This window comes from Phasianus colchicus, chromosome 1 (genome assembly GCF_987193195.1).
Source record: "Phasianus colchicus chromosome 1, bPhaCol1.hap1.1, whole genome shotgun sequence".
Taxonomy (NCBI): Eukaryota; Metazoa; Chordata; class Aves; order Galliformes; family Phasianidae; genus Phasianus; species Phasianus colchicus.
The window spans coordinates 196,327,407-196,341,474 of NC_143436.1; the positions used below are offsets into that span (position 1 = coordinate 196,327,407).

The 14,068-nt window shown below is 56.4% G+C and overlaps 2 protein-coding genes across 14 annotated transcripts; both read left to right on the top strand.

Moving 5' to 3' along the window:
* Positions 1-25: 25 nt before the first annotated feature.
* Positions 26-6,351, top strand: NEU3 (neuraminidase 3). 7 transcript variants are annotated; one of them, XM_090134220.1, is made up of 4 exons: positions 26-335; positions 1,065-1,096; positions 1,186-1,419; positions 2,611-5,449. In XM_090134220.1, the coding sequence occupies exons 1-4, from the start codon at positions 302-304 to the stop codon at positions 4,177-4,179; spliced, it is 1,869 nt and encodes a 622-aa protein (XP_089990346.1). In that variant the 5' UTR covers positions 26-301; the 3' UTR covers positions 4,180-5,449. The 7 variants fall into 7 exon arrangements, with proteins under 7 accessions (XP_089990346.1, XP_089990347.1, XP_089990341.1 ...); XM_090134221.1 differs by having other exon boundaries at positions 26-261; XM_090134216.1 differs by lacking the exon at positions 26-335 and adding an exon at positions 353-504.
* Positions 6,352-6,442: 91 nt separating this feature from the next.
* Positions 6,443-13,275, top strand: P4HA3 (prolyl 4-hydroxylase subunit alpha 3). Of its 7 annotated transcripts, none has more exons than XR_016463514.1 (14): positions 6,443-7,123; positions 7,574-7,716; positions 8,347-8,567; positions 9,008-9,058; positions 9,731-9,883; positions 9,976-10,027; positions 10,113-10,285; positions 10,367-10,543; positions 10,935-10,999; positions 11,284-11,389; positions 11,855-11,912; positions 12,215-12,283; positions 12,783-12,879; positions 12,999-13,037. XR_016463514.1 is itself a non-coding variant. In XM_090134227.1 (14 exons), exons 1-14 carry the CDS (start codon positions 6,945-6,947, stop codon positions 13,067-13,069), a joined length of 1,620 nt encoding a protein of 539 aa, XP_089990353.1. In that variant the 5' UTR covers positions 6,453-6,944; the 3' UTR covers positions 13,070-13,275. The 7 variants fall into 7 exon arrangements, 5 of the variants coding, with proteins under 5 accessions (XP_089990353.1, XP_089990349.1, XP_089990350.1 ...); XR_016463513.1 differs by having other exon boundaries at positions 6,445-7,123; positions 11,284-11,443; XM_090134227.1 differs by having other exon boundaries at positions 6,453-7,123; positions 11,850-11,912; positions 12,999-13,275.
* The last annotated feature ends 793 nt before the right edge of the window (positions 13,276-14,068 follow it).

Below are 14,068 nucleotides of genomic sequence, written 5' to 3' on the forward strand. Positions count from 1 at the left end.
GGATGGGCTTGGGGACCCTGGGGTGTGTGTGCAGGGGTGGGGTTTGCCCTGTGCCATGTGTCCCATTGAGAGGAATTCAGGACAGAAACCCTCGTTGAAACCAACGGTCTGTTGTTTGCAAACGAGTTCTCTTTATTTTTATATTTAATTGCTCTGGGGGGTTGTTTTTATATGAAACCTTTTAGGGACGTGGGAAGGAGCGGCGTTCCGCAGTTGTCTCACGGTTGTGCGTCCGGCTGCTTTTTCTTCTCGCCGTGTACGGTCAGCACTTCTGGAAAATGGCATTTTTTAAAGCGCTTTTATGTTTTCGTTTTCAATAAAAGGAACGAAGCGATGTGAGCCATATCCAGACGCAGCTTTGGGGGCGGTCCATGGCCCGGGAGGGGGGGCCGGTCCTTGGAACACCCCCGTGGGGTCGGGGCGGGGCTGGGGGAGGGCTCAGAACGGCGGAAGCGGCTGCGGGAGACGGTGATCGAGGTGGGGGGGGATGGTGGAAGGACCGCGGTATGGGGGTGCATTGGGGTTTGGGGCGTAATGGGGGATTGGGAACGTTGGGGGTGAACGGGGGGGCTGGTTGTATGGAGGTTTGCATAGGGGGATTGGGGAAATTGGGGCGGTGGGGGGGTGTCAGGTTAGAGGGGAGGGTGTTCTCGGAGACTGCAGAAGAGGGGGCCAGGAGTATGGAGGGGGGTGCGGGGGGCATTGGTGCATATTATGGGGGGGGGGGTAAGGGGGAATTGGTGCATATTATGGGGGGAGTGGGTAAGGGGGCATTGGTGCATATTTTGGGGGGGGCTGCGGGGGGAGCATTGATGCATATTGATGGGGTATGGGGGAATTTGGAAAAATGGGGCTGTTGGGGGGTCAGGGAATGGGGGGGGCGGAAGAGGGGAGTCTTGGGGGGGGTTCGGGGGTATAGGGGTGTTGGTGTGTGGGGGTGTTCATGGGGATATTGGGAAAACTGGGGTTCTGGGGGGGTCAGGGCATGCTGGGATGGAGGGGAGGGGGTCCATGGGATAGCACTGACCCCACACTTACCCCAGCTCTGGTCCCATTGGGGACAGGCACCATGGCTCAGGCTGTCACCTGGCTCAAGGTGAGTCCTCATCCCATATCCTGGCTGGGGGGGCTAGAAGGGGACACCCCCTTTTCCCTCCATTTAACCCATCTGATCCCAAACCCCAGTGGCTGTGCGGGGCCAGGGAGTGCCCCCAAACCTCAGAAACCCCACTCAACCCCCCCCGGGAGACGTTGTTCCGACAGGAGGGACCCGGGGGCGTGACGTTCCGAATCCCAGCGCTGCTCCATGTGCCCCCCCGCACCCTGCTGGCCTTTGCTGAGAAGCGCTCCTCCATCCGGGATGAGGACGCAGAGCTCCTGGTGCTGCGCCGGGGGTGGTGGAACGGGCGTAGGGTGGAGGTAATGGGGGAAAGGGTGGCTTTTGGGGTCTGGGGTGGTGGTTTTGGGGATTCAAAGTGGTGGTTTTGGGGTTCACGGTAGTGGTTTTGGAGTTTGAAGTGGCGGTTTTAGGGTTTTGGGTGGTGGGTTTAAGGTTTGGGATGGTGGTTTTGGGGTTCATGGTGGTGGTTTGGGGGGTTGGATGGTGGTTTTGGTGTTCAGGGTGGTGATATTGGGGTTTGGGTGGTGGGTTTAGGGTTTGGGATGGTGGTTTTGGGGTTCATGGTGGTGGTTTGGGGGGTTGGATGGTGGTTTTGGTGTTCAGGGTGGTGATATTGGGGTTTGGGTGGTGGGTTTAGGGTTTGGGATGGTGGTTTTGGGGTTCATGGTGGTGGTTTGGAGGTTTGGGTGGTGGGTTTTGGGGTTCAGAGTGGTGGTTCTGGGGTTCATAGAGGTGAGTTTAGGGTTTGGGATGGTGGTTTGGGGGTTGGATGGTGGTTTTGGTGTTCAGGCTGGTGGTACTGGGGTTTGGGTGGTGGGTTTAGTGTTTGGGATGGTGATTTTAGGGTTTATGGCAATGGTTTTGGGGTTTGGGTGGTTGTTTTGGTGTTTAGGGTGGTGGTTTGGGGGCTTGGACAGCAGATTTAGGGTCTGGGATGGTACTGTTGGGGTTTAGGGGTGGGTTGAGTGTTTGGAATGATGGTTTTGGGGTTCATGGTAGTGGTTTTGGAGTTTGAGTGGTGCGTTTTGGTGCTCAGGGTGGTGATATTGGGGTTTGGGTGGTGGGTTTAGGGTTTGGGATGGTGGTTTTGGTTGGGGTTCATGGCAATGGATTTGGGGCTTGGGGTAGTGGTTTCAAGGTTTGAGTGGTGGGTTTAGGGTTTGAGGTGGAAGTTTTAGGGCTCATGGCAATGGTTTTGGAGTTTGGGGTAGTGGTTTCAGGGTTTGGGTGGTGGGTTTAGGGTTTCAGGTGGAGATTTTAGGGTTCATGGCAGTGGTTTTGGGTTTGAGGTGGTGGTTTCAGGGTTTGGGTGGTGGGTTTAGGATTTGAGGTGGAAGTTTTAGGGTTCATGGCAGTGGTTTTGGGGTTTGAGGTGGTGGTTTCAGGGTTTGGGTGGTTTGTGGTTTGGGATGGTGCTTTTGGGGTTCGCAGCAGTGGTTTCAGGGTTTTGGGGTAGTGGTTTTGGGGCTGACCCATGCCGTTCCCCCCAGTGGGGCCCTATGGAGGAGCTGAGCCAGCTGACCCTCCCGGGCCACCGCACCATGAACCCCTGCCCGCTGTACGAGGCCAAGAACGGCACCATTTTCCTCTTCTGCATCTGCGTGGAGCGCCGCGTCTCCGAGTGGCACCAGATCGTGGTGGGACGCAGCGCAGCGCGGCTCTGCTGCTCCTCCAGCTCGGACCACGGCCGCACCTGGAGCCCTCTGCGGGATCTCACCGACGAAGCCATCGCTGCCGACCTGCCCAACTGGGCCACTTTTGCCGTAGGGCCGGGCCACGGGGTGCAGTTGGACTCGGGCCGTCTGGCCGTGCCGGCGTACGCCTACTACGTTCACGGCCGGCTGTGTGGTGTCCCGTTGCCCTGCTGCACCCGCCCGCACTCCTTCATCTTCTACAGCGATGACGGCGGACGGAGCTGGCAGAAGGGTTCTCTGCTGCGGGGCATGCGGACCGGAGAGTGCCAGGTGGCTGAGATCAGTGCCAAGGATGGAGGGACGCTGCTTTACTGCAGTGCCCGTCGGCCGTGCCGCTGCCGGGCCGCGGCCATCAGTGCTGACCGTGGTCAACGATTTGGCCTCCCAGCGAGGTGCCCGGCGTTGTGTGAGCCGCCGCAGGGCTGCCAGGGCAGCGTGGTCAGCTTCGTGCCGACCACCATTGGGTGTCCTGTAGGCAACACCGACACTGAGAGCCCCAATGGGGACACTCAACATTGGCTGCTCTGCTCGAACTCAACCAACCAGCACCTACGATGCAGTTCAGGCAATGAGAGTCCCAATGTGGACACCCAGCATTATCTGCTTTGCACTACGCTCCCCACCATCGTTGGGTGTCCTACAGGCACCACCAGCCCTGAAAGTCCAAATAGAGTCACCCAACTCTGCCACCACCCACCCAACCAGCAACAACACTGTGATTTAGGGCTCCACATCAATACCACACCGCACAGTGAGTGTCCTATAGGCACCACCAGCACCGAGAGCCCCAGTGGGGACACTCAGCGTTGGCTGCTCTGCTCCAACCCAACCAACCAGCTCCAGCAATGTGATTTAGGGACCAAGAACCTCAACGGGGACACCCAGAATTGGCTGCTCTGCTCCAATCCAACCAAGCAGCTCCCGCAATGTGATTTAGGGCCCAAGAGCCTCAATGGGGGCACCCAACGTTGGCTGCTCTACTCCCACCCCACCAACCGGCGCCACCGCCGTGATTTAGGGCTCTATGTCAACACGGCACCGCCCAACGAGGAGGGCTGGCAGCACCCACGGGTGCTGCAGGAGGGACCTTGTGGGTATTCTGACCTGGCTGTGTGCCCCGATGGGGTCTTTGGGTGCTTGTTTGAGTGCGGGGAGGTCAGCACCTGCGAGGAGATCGCCTTCTGCCTCTTCACATTAGGCACCATGGGAGGCACCGAAGATGGTCAAGGCAGTGAGACGCCGTGCCTTGGGGAAGAACCCATTTTTGGGGTTTTGTCCCCAAAGAGCAACGGGGAGAACTCAGGGGAAGATTTTAGGGATGCAAACCCAACGGAGGAGAAGCAGCATTGCAAGGCTTTTAATTAACACTTTTCTATTAATTGACTGACGCCCATCGTTGGGTTGGCGATGGTTGTAGAAAGGAACTGGGTGTGACAGGACATGGGGGGACAGCAGCACATTCCAGTGCCCAGAACCAATTAGAAATGAACATTTTAGGGGGTGTGGTGGTGTTGGGTTGGGGTTGGACTTGGGGGCTCAGAGGTCTTTTCCAACTTCAGTGATCCTGTGATTTTCAGCTGGGGAAAACCCAAAATCAGAGATGAGTTACAAGTTCCTGACTCTATTATGTGTCATGAGAGAATATTTCTCCTTTTTTAGGGTTTTTCCCCTGTTTTTCCATTGCCTGATGCCTACTCAGAGCCAAGCTCTGTCTGCCCAACCACAGGGGACAGGAGGTGGCCACATCTCTGGGCTAGTGATGGCAGCTCAGCGTGGGCCCACATCCTCATGCCACCAGCAAATAAATCTCCAAAAAGAATCCAACTGGGTGACAGAAGGAGGGACCTGGGATGTGAGGGATGGGGATGTGGGACGCCAAGTGGTGGGGATGGGGTGATGGATGTGTGGAGTCATAGGGATATGCAACATGGAGTCGTGGGGATGTGGGACATGAGCGAAGGGGACATGGGACATGGAGAGGTGGAGAGGTGGAGTTTTGGGATATGTAGTGGTGGGGATGTGGGACGTGGAGTTAAGGAGACATGGGACACAGAGTGTTGGGGACATGGGACATGGAGTGATGGGGATACGGGACAGGAATTGAAAGGAACATGGGACGTGGCATGAAGGAGGGTGTGGGTGATGGAGTGATGGGGGTTTGGGATGTGGAGTGATAAGGACATAGGAACATGGAGTGGATAGGAGATGGGGGCATGGAGTGCTGGGGACATGGGACATGGAGGGAAGGGGAATTGGGACATGGAGGTTGTGGGACAGAGTGAAGGGAATGCGAGAGTGATTGGGGCGTGGAGTGATGGATACATGGAGCGTGGAGTTGACGTGGAACATGAGGTCATGGGGATGTGAGACATGAGTGAAGGGGACATGGTGTGGCACGTGGAATGATGAGGATGTGGGATATGGAGTGATGGGGACATGGAGTGATGGGATGCAGGACAGAAGGGACATGAGACGTGGAGTGAAGAGGACGTGTTGTTCAGAGTCTGAAGCAGGGGGGCTCTCAGCAGTGCCCACCCTGTGTCCTGTGCCTGTCCTTGCACCCACAGTGCTCGTACACCTGGTGCATCCATACACCCCTGTGCCATTGTGCTCCTGTTTCTGCCAATTCTTTGCCATTCCTTCAGGAATTCAGCTGGTTCTGGCCCATTGGGGGCTGTTTTGGGCAAGTGGTCCCAGTGCTGATGTGGGGACATAGTGGGGTGTCTCCAAACTCACCTCCTTGCCCCTGCAGGGATGGGATGGGGATGGTCTTGGGATGTTACAGGACAGAATGGGAACAGCCAGGAGGGGTACAGGGACAATAAGGACCAAAAGGATGGGGACATAAAAAGGGGTTGGGACAGGTTGGGGATAGGGAGGATGAGGATATGGATGATGGGGACAGGATGGGATGGGGCTGCAGAGAACTGGGACAGACAGGAGAGAGACAACCAGGATGGGGACAAGGATGATAAGGAGCAACAGGATGGGGACAGGAAGGATGGGGACAGAATGGGACAGGAACAGAGAGGGATGGGGACAGGGTAGGATTATTAGAGGAAAGAATGGGGATAGTCAGGAGGGAGACAGCCAGGGTGGGACAGGATGAGATTGGAACAGATCAGGCTGGGGAGAAGATTGGATGGGAACAGACAGATGAGGACGTGGATGATGGGATGGGAATGCACAGGATTGGAACAACCAGGATGGGGACAGGGATGATAAGAACCAACAGGATGGGGACAAGAAGGATAGGGACAGAATGGCATGATTATAGGACAGAATGAGAAGGGGCAGGATGGGAAAAGGATGGCAATGGGGCAGGTTGGGATGAGGACAGGATGGAGCGGGGACTTCCAGGAGGGGGACAAGAAGATGGAGACAGCCAGGATGGGTATAGGAATGATAGGGAGCTGCAGAATGGGGACGGGATAGGATGGGGACTGTCAGAAGGGGTGGGGACAGATTTGGGACAGGGAGGATGGGAGCAGGATGGGATTCTTAGAGGACAGAATGGGGACAGCCAGGAGGAGGACAGCCAGGAAGGGAGCGGGATGGGATGGGGACCATCAGAAGGGGTTGGGGACAGGGTGGGAGTAAAATGAGATGGGAACAGGGAGAGTTTATTACAGGACAGAAATAGGGCTTCAGGAGGAGAACGGGAGGATGGAGACGGGCAAGGCAGGGACAGGAATGGAATTGTTGCAGGACAGTGTGAGGGTGGCTGGGATGGGGACAGGGAATTTGAGGGGAGGATTGAATTATTACAGGACTGAATAATGGGGACAGGAAGGATGAGGATGGGATGGGATGGGATGGGGACAGGGATGATGAGGACAGAATGGGATGGGAATAATGGGAACAAGGAGGATGGGGACAGGATGGGAGGGGGACAGAGAGGATTGGGACGAGGAGGACGGTGACAGCACGGCTCACTCCAGCACGAGGACAGCGAGGAGGGCCCAACCACACCAGGGCCAGCCAGGAGGGGCCGCCAAAACCCCACCACCATCACCACCACCACCACCACCACCCTATAACCCCCCTCATCCCCATCCCATCCTTCCGCTCCCTTCCTTTCTTTCTCCCTCCCTCCATCCCTCCCTCCCACTGCGGCCTCCGGGAGGGGGATGCGGGCCGTGGGGGTGCTGGGGCTGGGGGCCCTGCTGGCCTGGCTGCCCCCTGCCCACACTGATACCTTCTCAGCTCTGCGCAGCGTCCGTCAGGCACGGGGCAATGAGGGGCGGCTGCTGCGGAGGCTCCGTGCGTACCTCCGGGAGGAGAGCGCCCGGCTCCGCCGCCTGAGCAGGTAAGGACCCCCCGACCCCAATAGGGGACAGCCCACAGCCAAGCCAGCCCAGCTCCGGGTTGGGGATGGGCTGCTGGAAATGGGGGTTTCAAGAGGAAAAGGAGCAGCCATGGGTGGTAGAAGGGGGTGGGTTGGGAATGGGAACGTGGGATGGGGGTTCCATGGCAGCAAAACAAGATGGGGTTGGAACTGGGTGATCCCTAAGATCCCTTCCAACCTAAGCTATTATTAGGATAGAAGTTAGGAATACTTAGAATAGGAATTAGGGGTTTGGTGGTTGGGGACGTGGGTCTGATGCAGAGGTGGTGCCACCACCACAGGTTGTCGGGTGACACTTTGGGTCCAGGAGATCTGTCCCCATTAACAGTGTTTTCCCTGTAATTTGGGCACGTTGGGTTGCTCACAGCCCCTTTCCCTGGACCTCCTCACCCGTGGTGCCACCCCATATAGGTTCTATGAGAAAGTCCGGGCACTGCACCAGGACCCCAGCGCCTCCGTGGACAACCCTTTGTTGGCCTTCAGCCTCATCAAGCGCCTGAGCTCCGACTGGCCCAGCGTTGTCTACAGCAGTGAGGCCACTGAAAACAGCCGTGGTACAGCGGGGATGTGTTGGGACAGCAGAACAATGGGATGGAGGGGACAACGAGAAGGATGGGATGGAGGAGACAATGAGAAGGATGGGATGGAGGGGACAATGAGGAGGGTGGGATGGAAGGGACAGGGGAGGATGGGATGGGGGGAACGGAGGAAACAATAGGGAGGTTGACAGGAAGGGGAATCACAGAATCACAGAATCGCCAGGGTTGGAAGGGACCTCAAGGATCATGAATCTCCAACCCCCCTGCAACATGCAGGGCCACCAATCTTCTCATTTAATGTTAGACCAGGCTGCCCAGGGCCCCATCCAATCTGTCCTTGAACACCTCCAGGGATGGGGCATCCACAGCCTCTCTGGGCAGCTGTTCCAGCACCTCACCACTCTCACAGCAAACAACTTCCCCCTGACATCCAACTGAAATCTGCCCTCCCTCAACTTAAAACCATTTCTCCTCGTCCTGCAATGGGGAGGATGGAACGGAGGGGTCACTGGGGAGGACAAGGTTGCCAAAGAAGCACCACAGAAGGCTGACGGAGGCTGGCAGCCTCCAAGCTCCACCGATCACAGAATCGTTGAGTTGGAAACCCCAACCAAACCTCCCTCCATCACCCCATTTCCTTCCCAGCGCTCCATGTCGGATTCCAGGAGTTGCAACGGGAGCTGCCTGGAGCTGAGGACCTGGATGGGGCGGCACGGGCGCTGATGCGGCTGCAGGACGTCTACGCACTGAGTGTCAAGGGCATGGCCAACGGCCTCTTCCAGCCCACCAGCACTGACCGCCCACCCCTGTACAGCCCTGGCCGGCGTGTCTCGCTCTCGGCCGATGACTGCTTCCATGTGGGCAAGGTGAGGGTGATCCCAGCCCCATGGAGTGTCTCATAGAATAGGTTAGGTTGGAAGGGAACTTATGGATCACCCAGTTCCAACCCCGTCTTGTTTTGCTGCTATGGAGCAACACTGAGTTTTTTTGCTCTCAACACTGAGTTTTTTTGCACTCTTTGCTCACAGAGGTGAAGTCAGCCCTGCTGAGTCAGCCCTGAGGCATCCCGTGGCTCTCATCCAAACTGGGGATTTGTGATGGTTCATGGCTCGGGGAGGGGAGAAACCAACCCGATGGTGTCAGGGAGCCCTATGATCCTGTCCTGGAGCCCAATCCATCCCAGTGCTGTTCCAAAGCTTGGTGCTGAAGGGAGGGTTTTCCAATCCCAGTATGGGGTGAAAAAAGGGCCCGTGGGTCCCTGAGAGGGAATTAGGATGCTTTGATAGAGACTGAGGATTTTTTTCAGGGCAGAGTCCCCACTGCAGACCAAGGACTGAGTCACAGAGCATGGCATGGGGTAGGGCAGGGTGGGATGGAATGGTTTAGGATGAGATGGAGATAGGGATAAGGACGTAGATGGGATGGGATGGGGCAGGGTGTGATGAGATGGAATAGGATGAGATGGGATGGAAATGAGGTTGAAGAGGTAGATGGGATGGGATGGGATGGGATGGGATGGCATGAGGATAGGGATGGAACAGAGATGGGATAGTTGAGATAGGGATTGGGATGGGATGAAGATGGAAATGGGATGGAGATGGGAGGGAGATGAAGATTGTGATGAAGGCTGGATATAGAGATGGCATAGGATGGAAATGGGGATAGAGATGGGATGAGATGGAGTTATGGGCAGGGATAGGATAAGGGATGAGGATGGAGGTGGAGATGGGGTGGGGATGAGATGAAGACATGATGGGGGGAATAGGGATATTGATTGAGATGAGAAAGGAAAAGAGGGGATAGGACAGAATGGGGACAACAGTGAGGACAGAACAGAATAGGGATAGGGATAACAATGTGACCGGATGTGAAGAGATGAATGGGAATTGGGATGGGATGGGTTTAGCTGCAGTGAGGACAGGAAGGATTAGAACAAAATAATTTTAGATGATGATGGGAAGGAATGGGACAGGAAAAAGGCCAGGCTGATCCAGCAGCAGCTCTGAACACTGCCTGCACTGCCTCGCAGGTGGCCTATGACACAGGTGACTTCTACCACTCCATCGCATGGCTGGAAGAGGCCGTCAGCCGCTTTCGCCTCTCCTATGGCAGCTGGAACCCAGAGGAGGAGAGGGGCAGCCTGGAGGACGCTCTGGACTACCTCGCTTTCTCCTACTTCATGGTATGACCAGACTCCCAGTGTCCCATGGCCTGACCCCATTCCCAGCACTGTAGGGCCAAGACCTGGGCTCATAAGCTCCCTGTCCCATCCAGGCTGGAAACATCTCCCATGCGTTGACTCTCTCCAGGGAGTTTCTCCACTATGGTACGTGGGGTTCAGATGTGGTCCCAGGGAGTTGGGGAGAGGTTTTGGAGTGTCTCTATCACCTCTATATGGGCTTGGGGTGAAGCCTTCTCTTTGGTAGATCCCAGCAACCAGAGGGTAACAAGGAATGTGGCCAAATATGAGAAGCTGCTGGCAACACATGGGGACCGTGTGGGGAGACCCTTGCAGCGCCCCAATGTCACCCAGCTGCAGAACCGGGACGCCTACGAGGAGCTGTGCCAGGGCCTGGGGGCACAGGTAGGGCTGGCAATGGGGTACCACAGCCCCACCTCATCACCGGCCCCATCCCCACGTCCTCTCCATCCCTTCTGTCCCCAGATGGCCCCAGAGCAGCCCTCACACCTTGGCTGCTCCTACGAGACCAATGGCAGCCCCTACCTCCTGCTGCAGCCTGCCAAGAAGGAAACGCTGCGGCTCCAGCCCTACATTGTGCTGTACCACGACTTCGTCAGCGATGCCGAGGCTGAGACCATTAAGGGACTGGCAGGGCCCTGGGTGAGCAGTTGGGTGGGACAGGAATGCTGTCCCCAGTGGTGTCCCCTTGGAGCATCCTTGGACCACCCTGACCTGTAGAGTGGTGGGCTTGGCTTGGCTCCATCCATGTTGCCATTGAGCCCACCAAGGGTTTTGGCAACAAACTGTGTCCCTTCCCAGCTAGGCTTGGTGGACTGGTGACACCCAATGACAGTCATTGACACCACTGGTGACACCACACCATATACTCACTGTGTTGCTTCCATCACCCCATGGGGACACCACAGAGATGTTTGGCCAATGGCTACTATAATTACCCCAATGTAGACCCAAGTGGGGCCCCTGCTCGGATTTGGGGCCTCTAGAGGGTGGCCCTGTCTTCAGTAATGTCCCCTCCTCATATCCTCTACAGCTGCAGAGGTCCGTGGTCGCCTCTGGAGAGAAGCAGCAGAAAGTGGAGTATCGGATAAGCAAGAGGTAGGAGCCACTATTGGGGCCAATGTGTCCCCATTGCTACAAGTCCCCAGTCTGCTCTCAAACAAAGTCAATGGGGAGCTGAGCTTGGGTGTCCCTATCTGCTTCCAAAGTTAGAGGGGGGCTGAGGTTGGGTGTCCCCATCTGCTCCCAAATGAAGTCAACGGGGGGGCTGAGGTTGGGTGTCTCCATCTGCTTCCAAACAAAGTCAATGGGGGCTGAGGTTGGGTGTCCCCATTTGCTCCCAAACAAAGTCAGTGGGGGGCTGAAGTTGGGTGTCCCCACAGTGCCTGGCTGAAGGACACAGCTGACCCTGTGGTGCGGGCACTGGAGCTGCGCATGGCAGCCATCACCGGCCTGGACCTGCGGCCACCCTATGCTGAGTACCTGCAGGTGGTCAACTATGGGCTGGGAGGCCACTACGAGCCCCACTTCGACCATGCCACGGTCAGGAGAGTCTGGGGGGTCCTGGGGTGGTCACTGGGATGGTCACTGAGGTGGTTCTTGGGTGTACTTGGGATGGCCACCAAGATAGTCTCTGAGGTGCTCCTAGGATGGTTATCAGAATGGTCCTGAGACAGTCACCAGGATGGTCTTGGATTGCCCTATGCGTGCTCCTGGAATGGTCCTGGGTGGTCCCCAAGGTGCTCCTGGGATGGTGCTTTGGGAGGGAGGTTCCTGGGGTGGCCCCTGGGATGGAGCAAAGAGTGGGCTATAGGAAGGAGAGGAGGAAAGAGGGAGGAAGGGATTTTCCTGGTGACAGCTCAGAGCCATGATGTCCATTGGGATAAGAAGTGTCGCCCAGAAGCGCCCACACAGACTGACCATTTCCACTTCCTTGCTTTTGGGGCAGTCCAGGAAGAGCCCCCTTTACAGAATGAAGTCGGGCAACAGGATCGCCACAGTCATGATCTATGTGAGTCCCCATTTTGGTCTGAGAGAGGCTGCATCTGTGTGGACATCAGTAGGGTTCAGAGTGAACGCGGTTGGAGAGGGGTGAGGGCAGTCCTAAATCACACAGCTACGGTGCTAAAAGTAGATGGCTATGGTGCTAAAACGTAGTGTTGGCAGAGGATTTCAGAGCTTGTGCAATGCCATAGTAAGGAAAGCATGGGGGATGGAACCAGGGGAGGCTTTGTGCCTGAGAAAGCAGTCGTATCCCACAGGGCAGGAGGAGGATCAGGGCCATGACTCACATTTCTTTTGCTCCTTTTCCAGCTGAGTGCAGTGGAGGCGGGTGGCTCCACTGCTTTCATTTATGCCAACTTCAGCGTGCCAGTGGTTAAGGTGAGGGGAACCTGCACAAGATCCCAGGAGTGGGGAATGGGGGGGACACAGCTCTCCCATTTCTTATCTCTTATAGAGATTCACAGCTGAGCCCATCCCAAAACCAAATCCCAACCCGCAGCTCCATGATGTTTTGGAGTACCAAAGTCCAGCCCTGGAGCTCCTGGCTCCATTCTAGGAGTGCCAAACCCAGGGTTTGGGCTTTTCAGCTTTCGCTTAGGAGTATCAAACTCCAACCCCATAACTCCCAGATCTGGATTGTGTATACAGCCCTTGTTTTGGGGTGCTGATCCTTAACCCTGAAGCTCGTACCCACGTCCTGGGATGACAATCCAACCTCAGGGCTCTCAGCTCTGTTTTGGGGTGCCAAACTGCAGCCCTGTGAGCCCAGCTCTTGGAATGCTGGCTTAGTTTTGAGGTGCAAAATCTCAATTCTGGAGCTCCCAGCTCTGTTTGAGGGGTGCCTAGCCCTGGGATTTGTCTTTTTTCTGCTCTGCAGAATGCAGCCCTGTTCTGGTGGAACCTGAGAAGGAATGGTGATGGTGACGGGGACACCCTACACGCTGGATGCCCCGTGCTGGCTGGGGATAAGTGGGGTGAGTGGCAGCACCCAGTGTCACCCCAGGGTGATTCGGGGTCAGAGGGACAGCAGGGAGGCCATCCCCCTGAGGTTGGTATAGGGGACAGAGACAGATGGGGCCCTTGTCCCCTCCAGTGGCAAACAAGTGGATCCATGAGTATGGGCAGGAGTTTCGGCGGCCGTGCAGCCGGGACCCACGGGACTGAGCGACCAGCTGGGCTCAAGGATGCAGCTCCAGACCTGGGTGCTGTCATTGTCACCATGGCAGTGAAAAAGCTCCACAGCACAGCGCAGCTCCACTGGGGTTCATCCACGAGGAGAAGAGGGTGCTGCTGCAGGGGGAGGATATGCTTGTTCAGCTGTGGCTTTCCTCTGGGAAATCTGTTGAAAATAAAATTGAAGGAGACTCAAACTGGATGCTGGGAGAAATACTTTAGTGTGGCATTAAGGTTACTGGGCAGGTGGGAGGGAGTGGATGGTACAAAACCCACACTTCCCATAGCTTTGACCCTAAACACACCCCTCTCAAGTCTCCTAAGAGGAGCAGCAGTGAGAGCTATGGCACTCCTACAGCCATCAGTATGCTTCAGAGTGACCAAAGAAGCCACATGGACCAGAGCATAGCCAACACTACCCTTACTCAAAAAACAACCTGCTGTGGGGTCCGGATGCATCTCAAACCTGGTGTGCAACCTCATGCTCCGCTCTGGTGCCAGGGTACAACAGCAGAGAACAGCACAGCCCCTTGTCCTCTGCCAGCATCACACGATGAATCTTTTTTGCAGAGCTGCTGCTGTAAGAGGGACCTTGGTGCTGGAGCTCAGAGTGCAGCAAAGCCAGCGCAGGGGCTGCTGCCTTCCAGCCTCCCTGGCCCCCAGCCCACGCGCAGCCCCATTTCCCCAGGGCACTGCAGACAAGCTCCCTTTTTCTATCCAACCACAGTGCTGGCGTGACTGGAAGGCAAAGGAGGCAGCCGGGCTCCCCAGCAACACCTGGTGATCAGGCTGGGCCCCTGTACCACTTGTTTGCTCTGTGCATTTCAGACAGGGTGACAGGAGCAGCTGACCAGGCAATGCAGAATGGATGGGGTTGAGGTCGGCTCCTGCACACTCTCAGCCTGCAAAGAAACTCCCTGACCTTAAGGGAAGAGGTTTAAGAGCTTCCCAAACACCTGGGCTCTGCTGTGCCTCCTTGCACATAAAAAC

Excerpts from the sequence above, each read along its gene's own strand:
- NEU3 (XM_090134215.1), top strand. The coding sequence starts at position 172 with ATGAAACCTTTTAGGGACGTGGGAAGGAGCGGCGTTCCGCAGTTGTCT. Across the intron at positions 336-1,064 it reads AATAAAAGGAACGAAGCGAT|GCACCATGGCTCAGGCTGTC; the intron begins GTGAGCCATATC and ends CATTGGGGACAG. Across the intron at positions 1,420-2,610 it reads GGAACGGGCGTAGGGTGGAG|TGGGGCCCTATGGAGGAGCT; the intron begins GTAATGGGGGAA and ends CGTTCCCCCCAG.
- P4HA3 (XM_090134223.1), top strand. The coding sequence starts at position 6,945 with ATGCGGGCCGTGGGGGTGCTGGGGCTGGGGGCCCTGCTGGCCTGGCTG. Across the intron at positions 7,124-7,573 it reads CGGCTCCGCCGCCTGAGCAG|GTTCTATGAGAAAGTCCGGG; the intron begins GTAAGGACCCCC and ends CACCCCATATAG. Across the intron at positions 11,913-12,214 it reads TCGCCACAGTCATGATCTAT|CTGAGTGCAGTGGAGGCGGG; the intron begins GTGAGTCCCCAT and ends CTCCTTTTCCAG.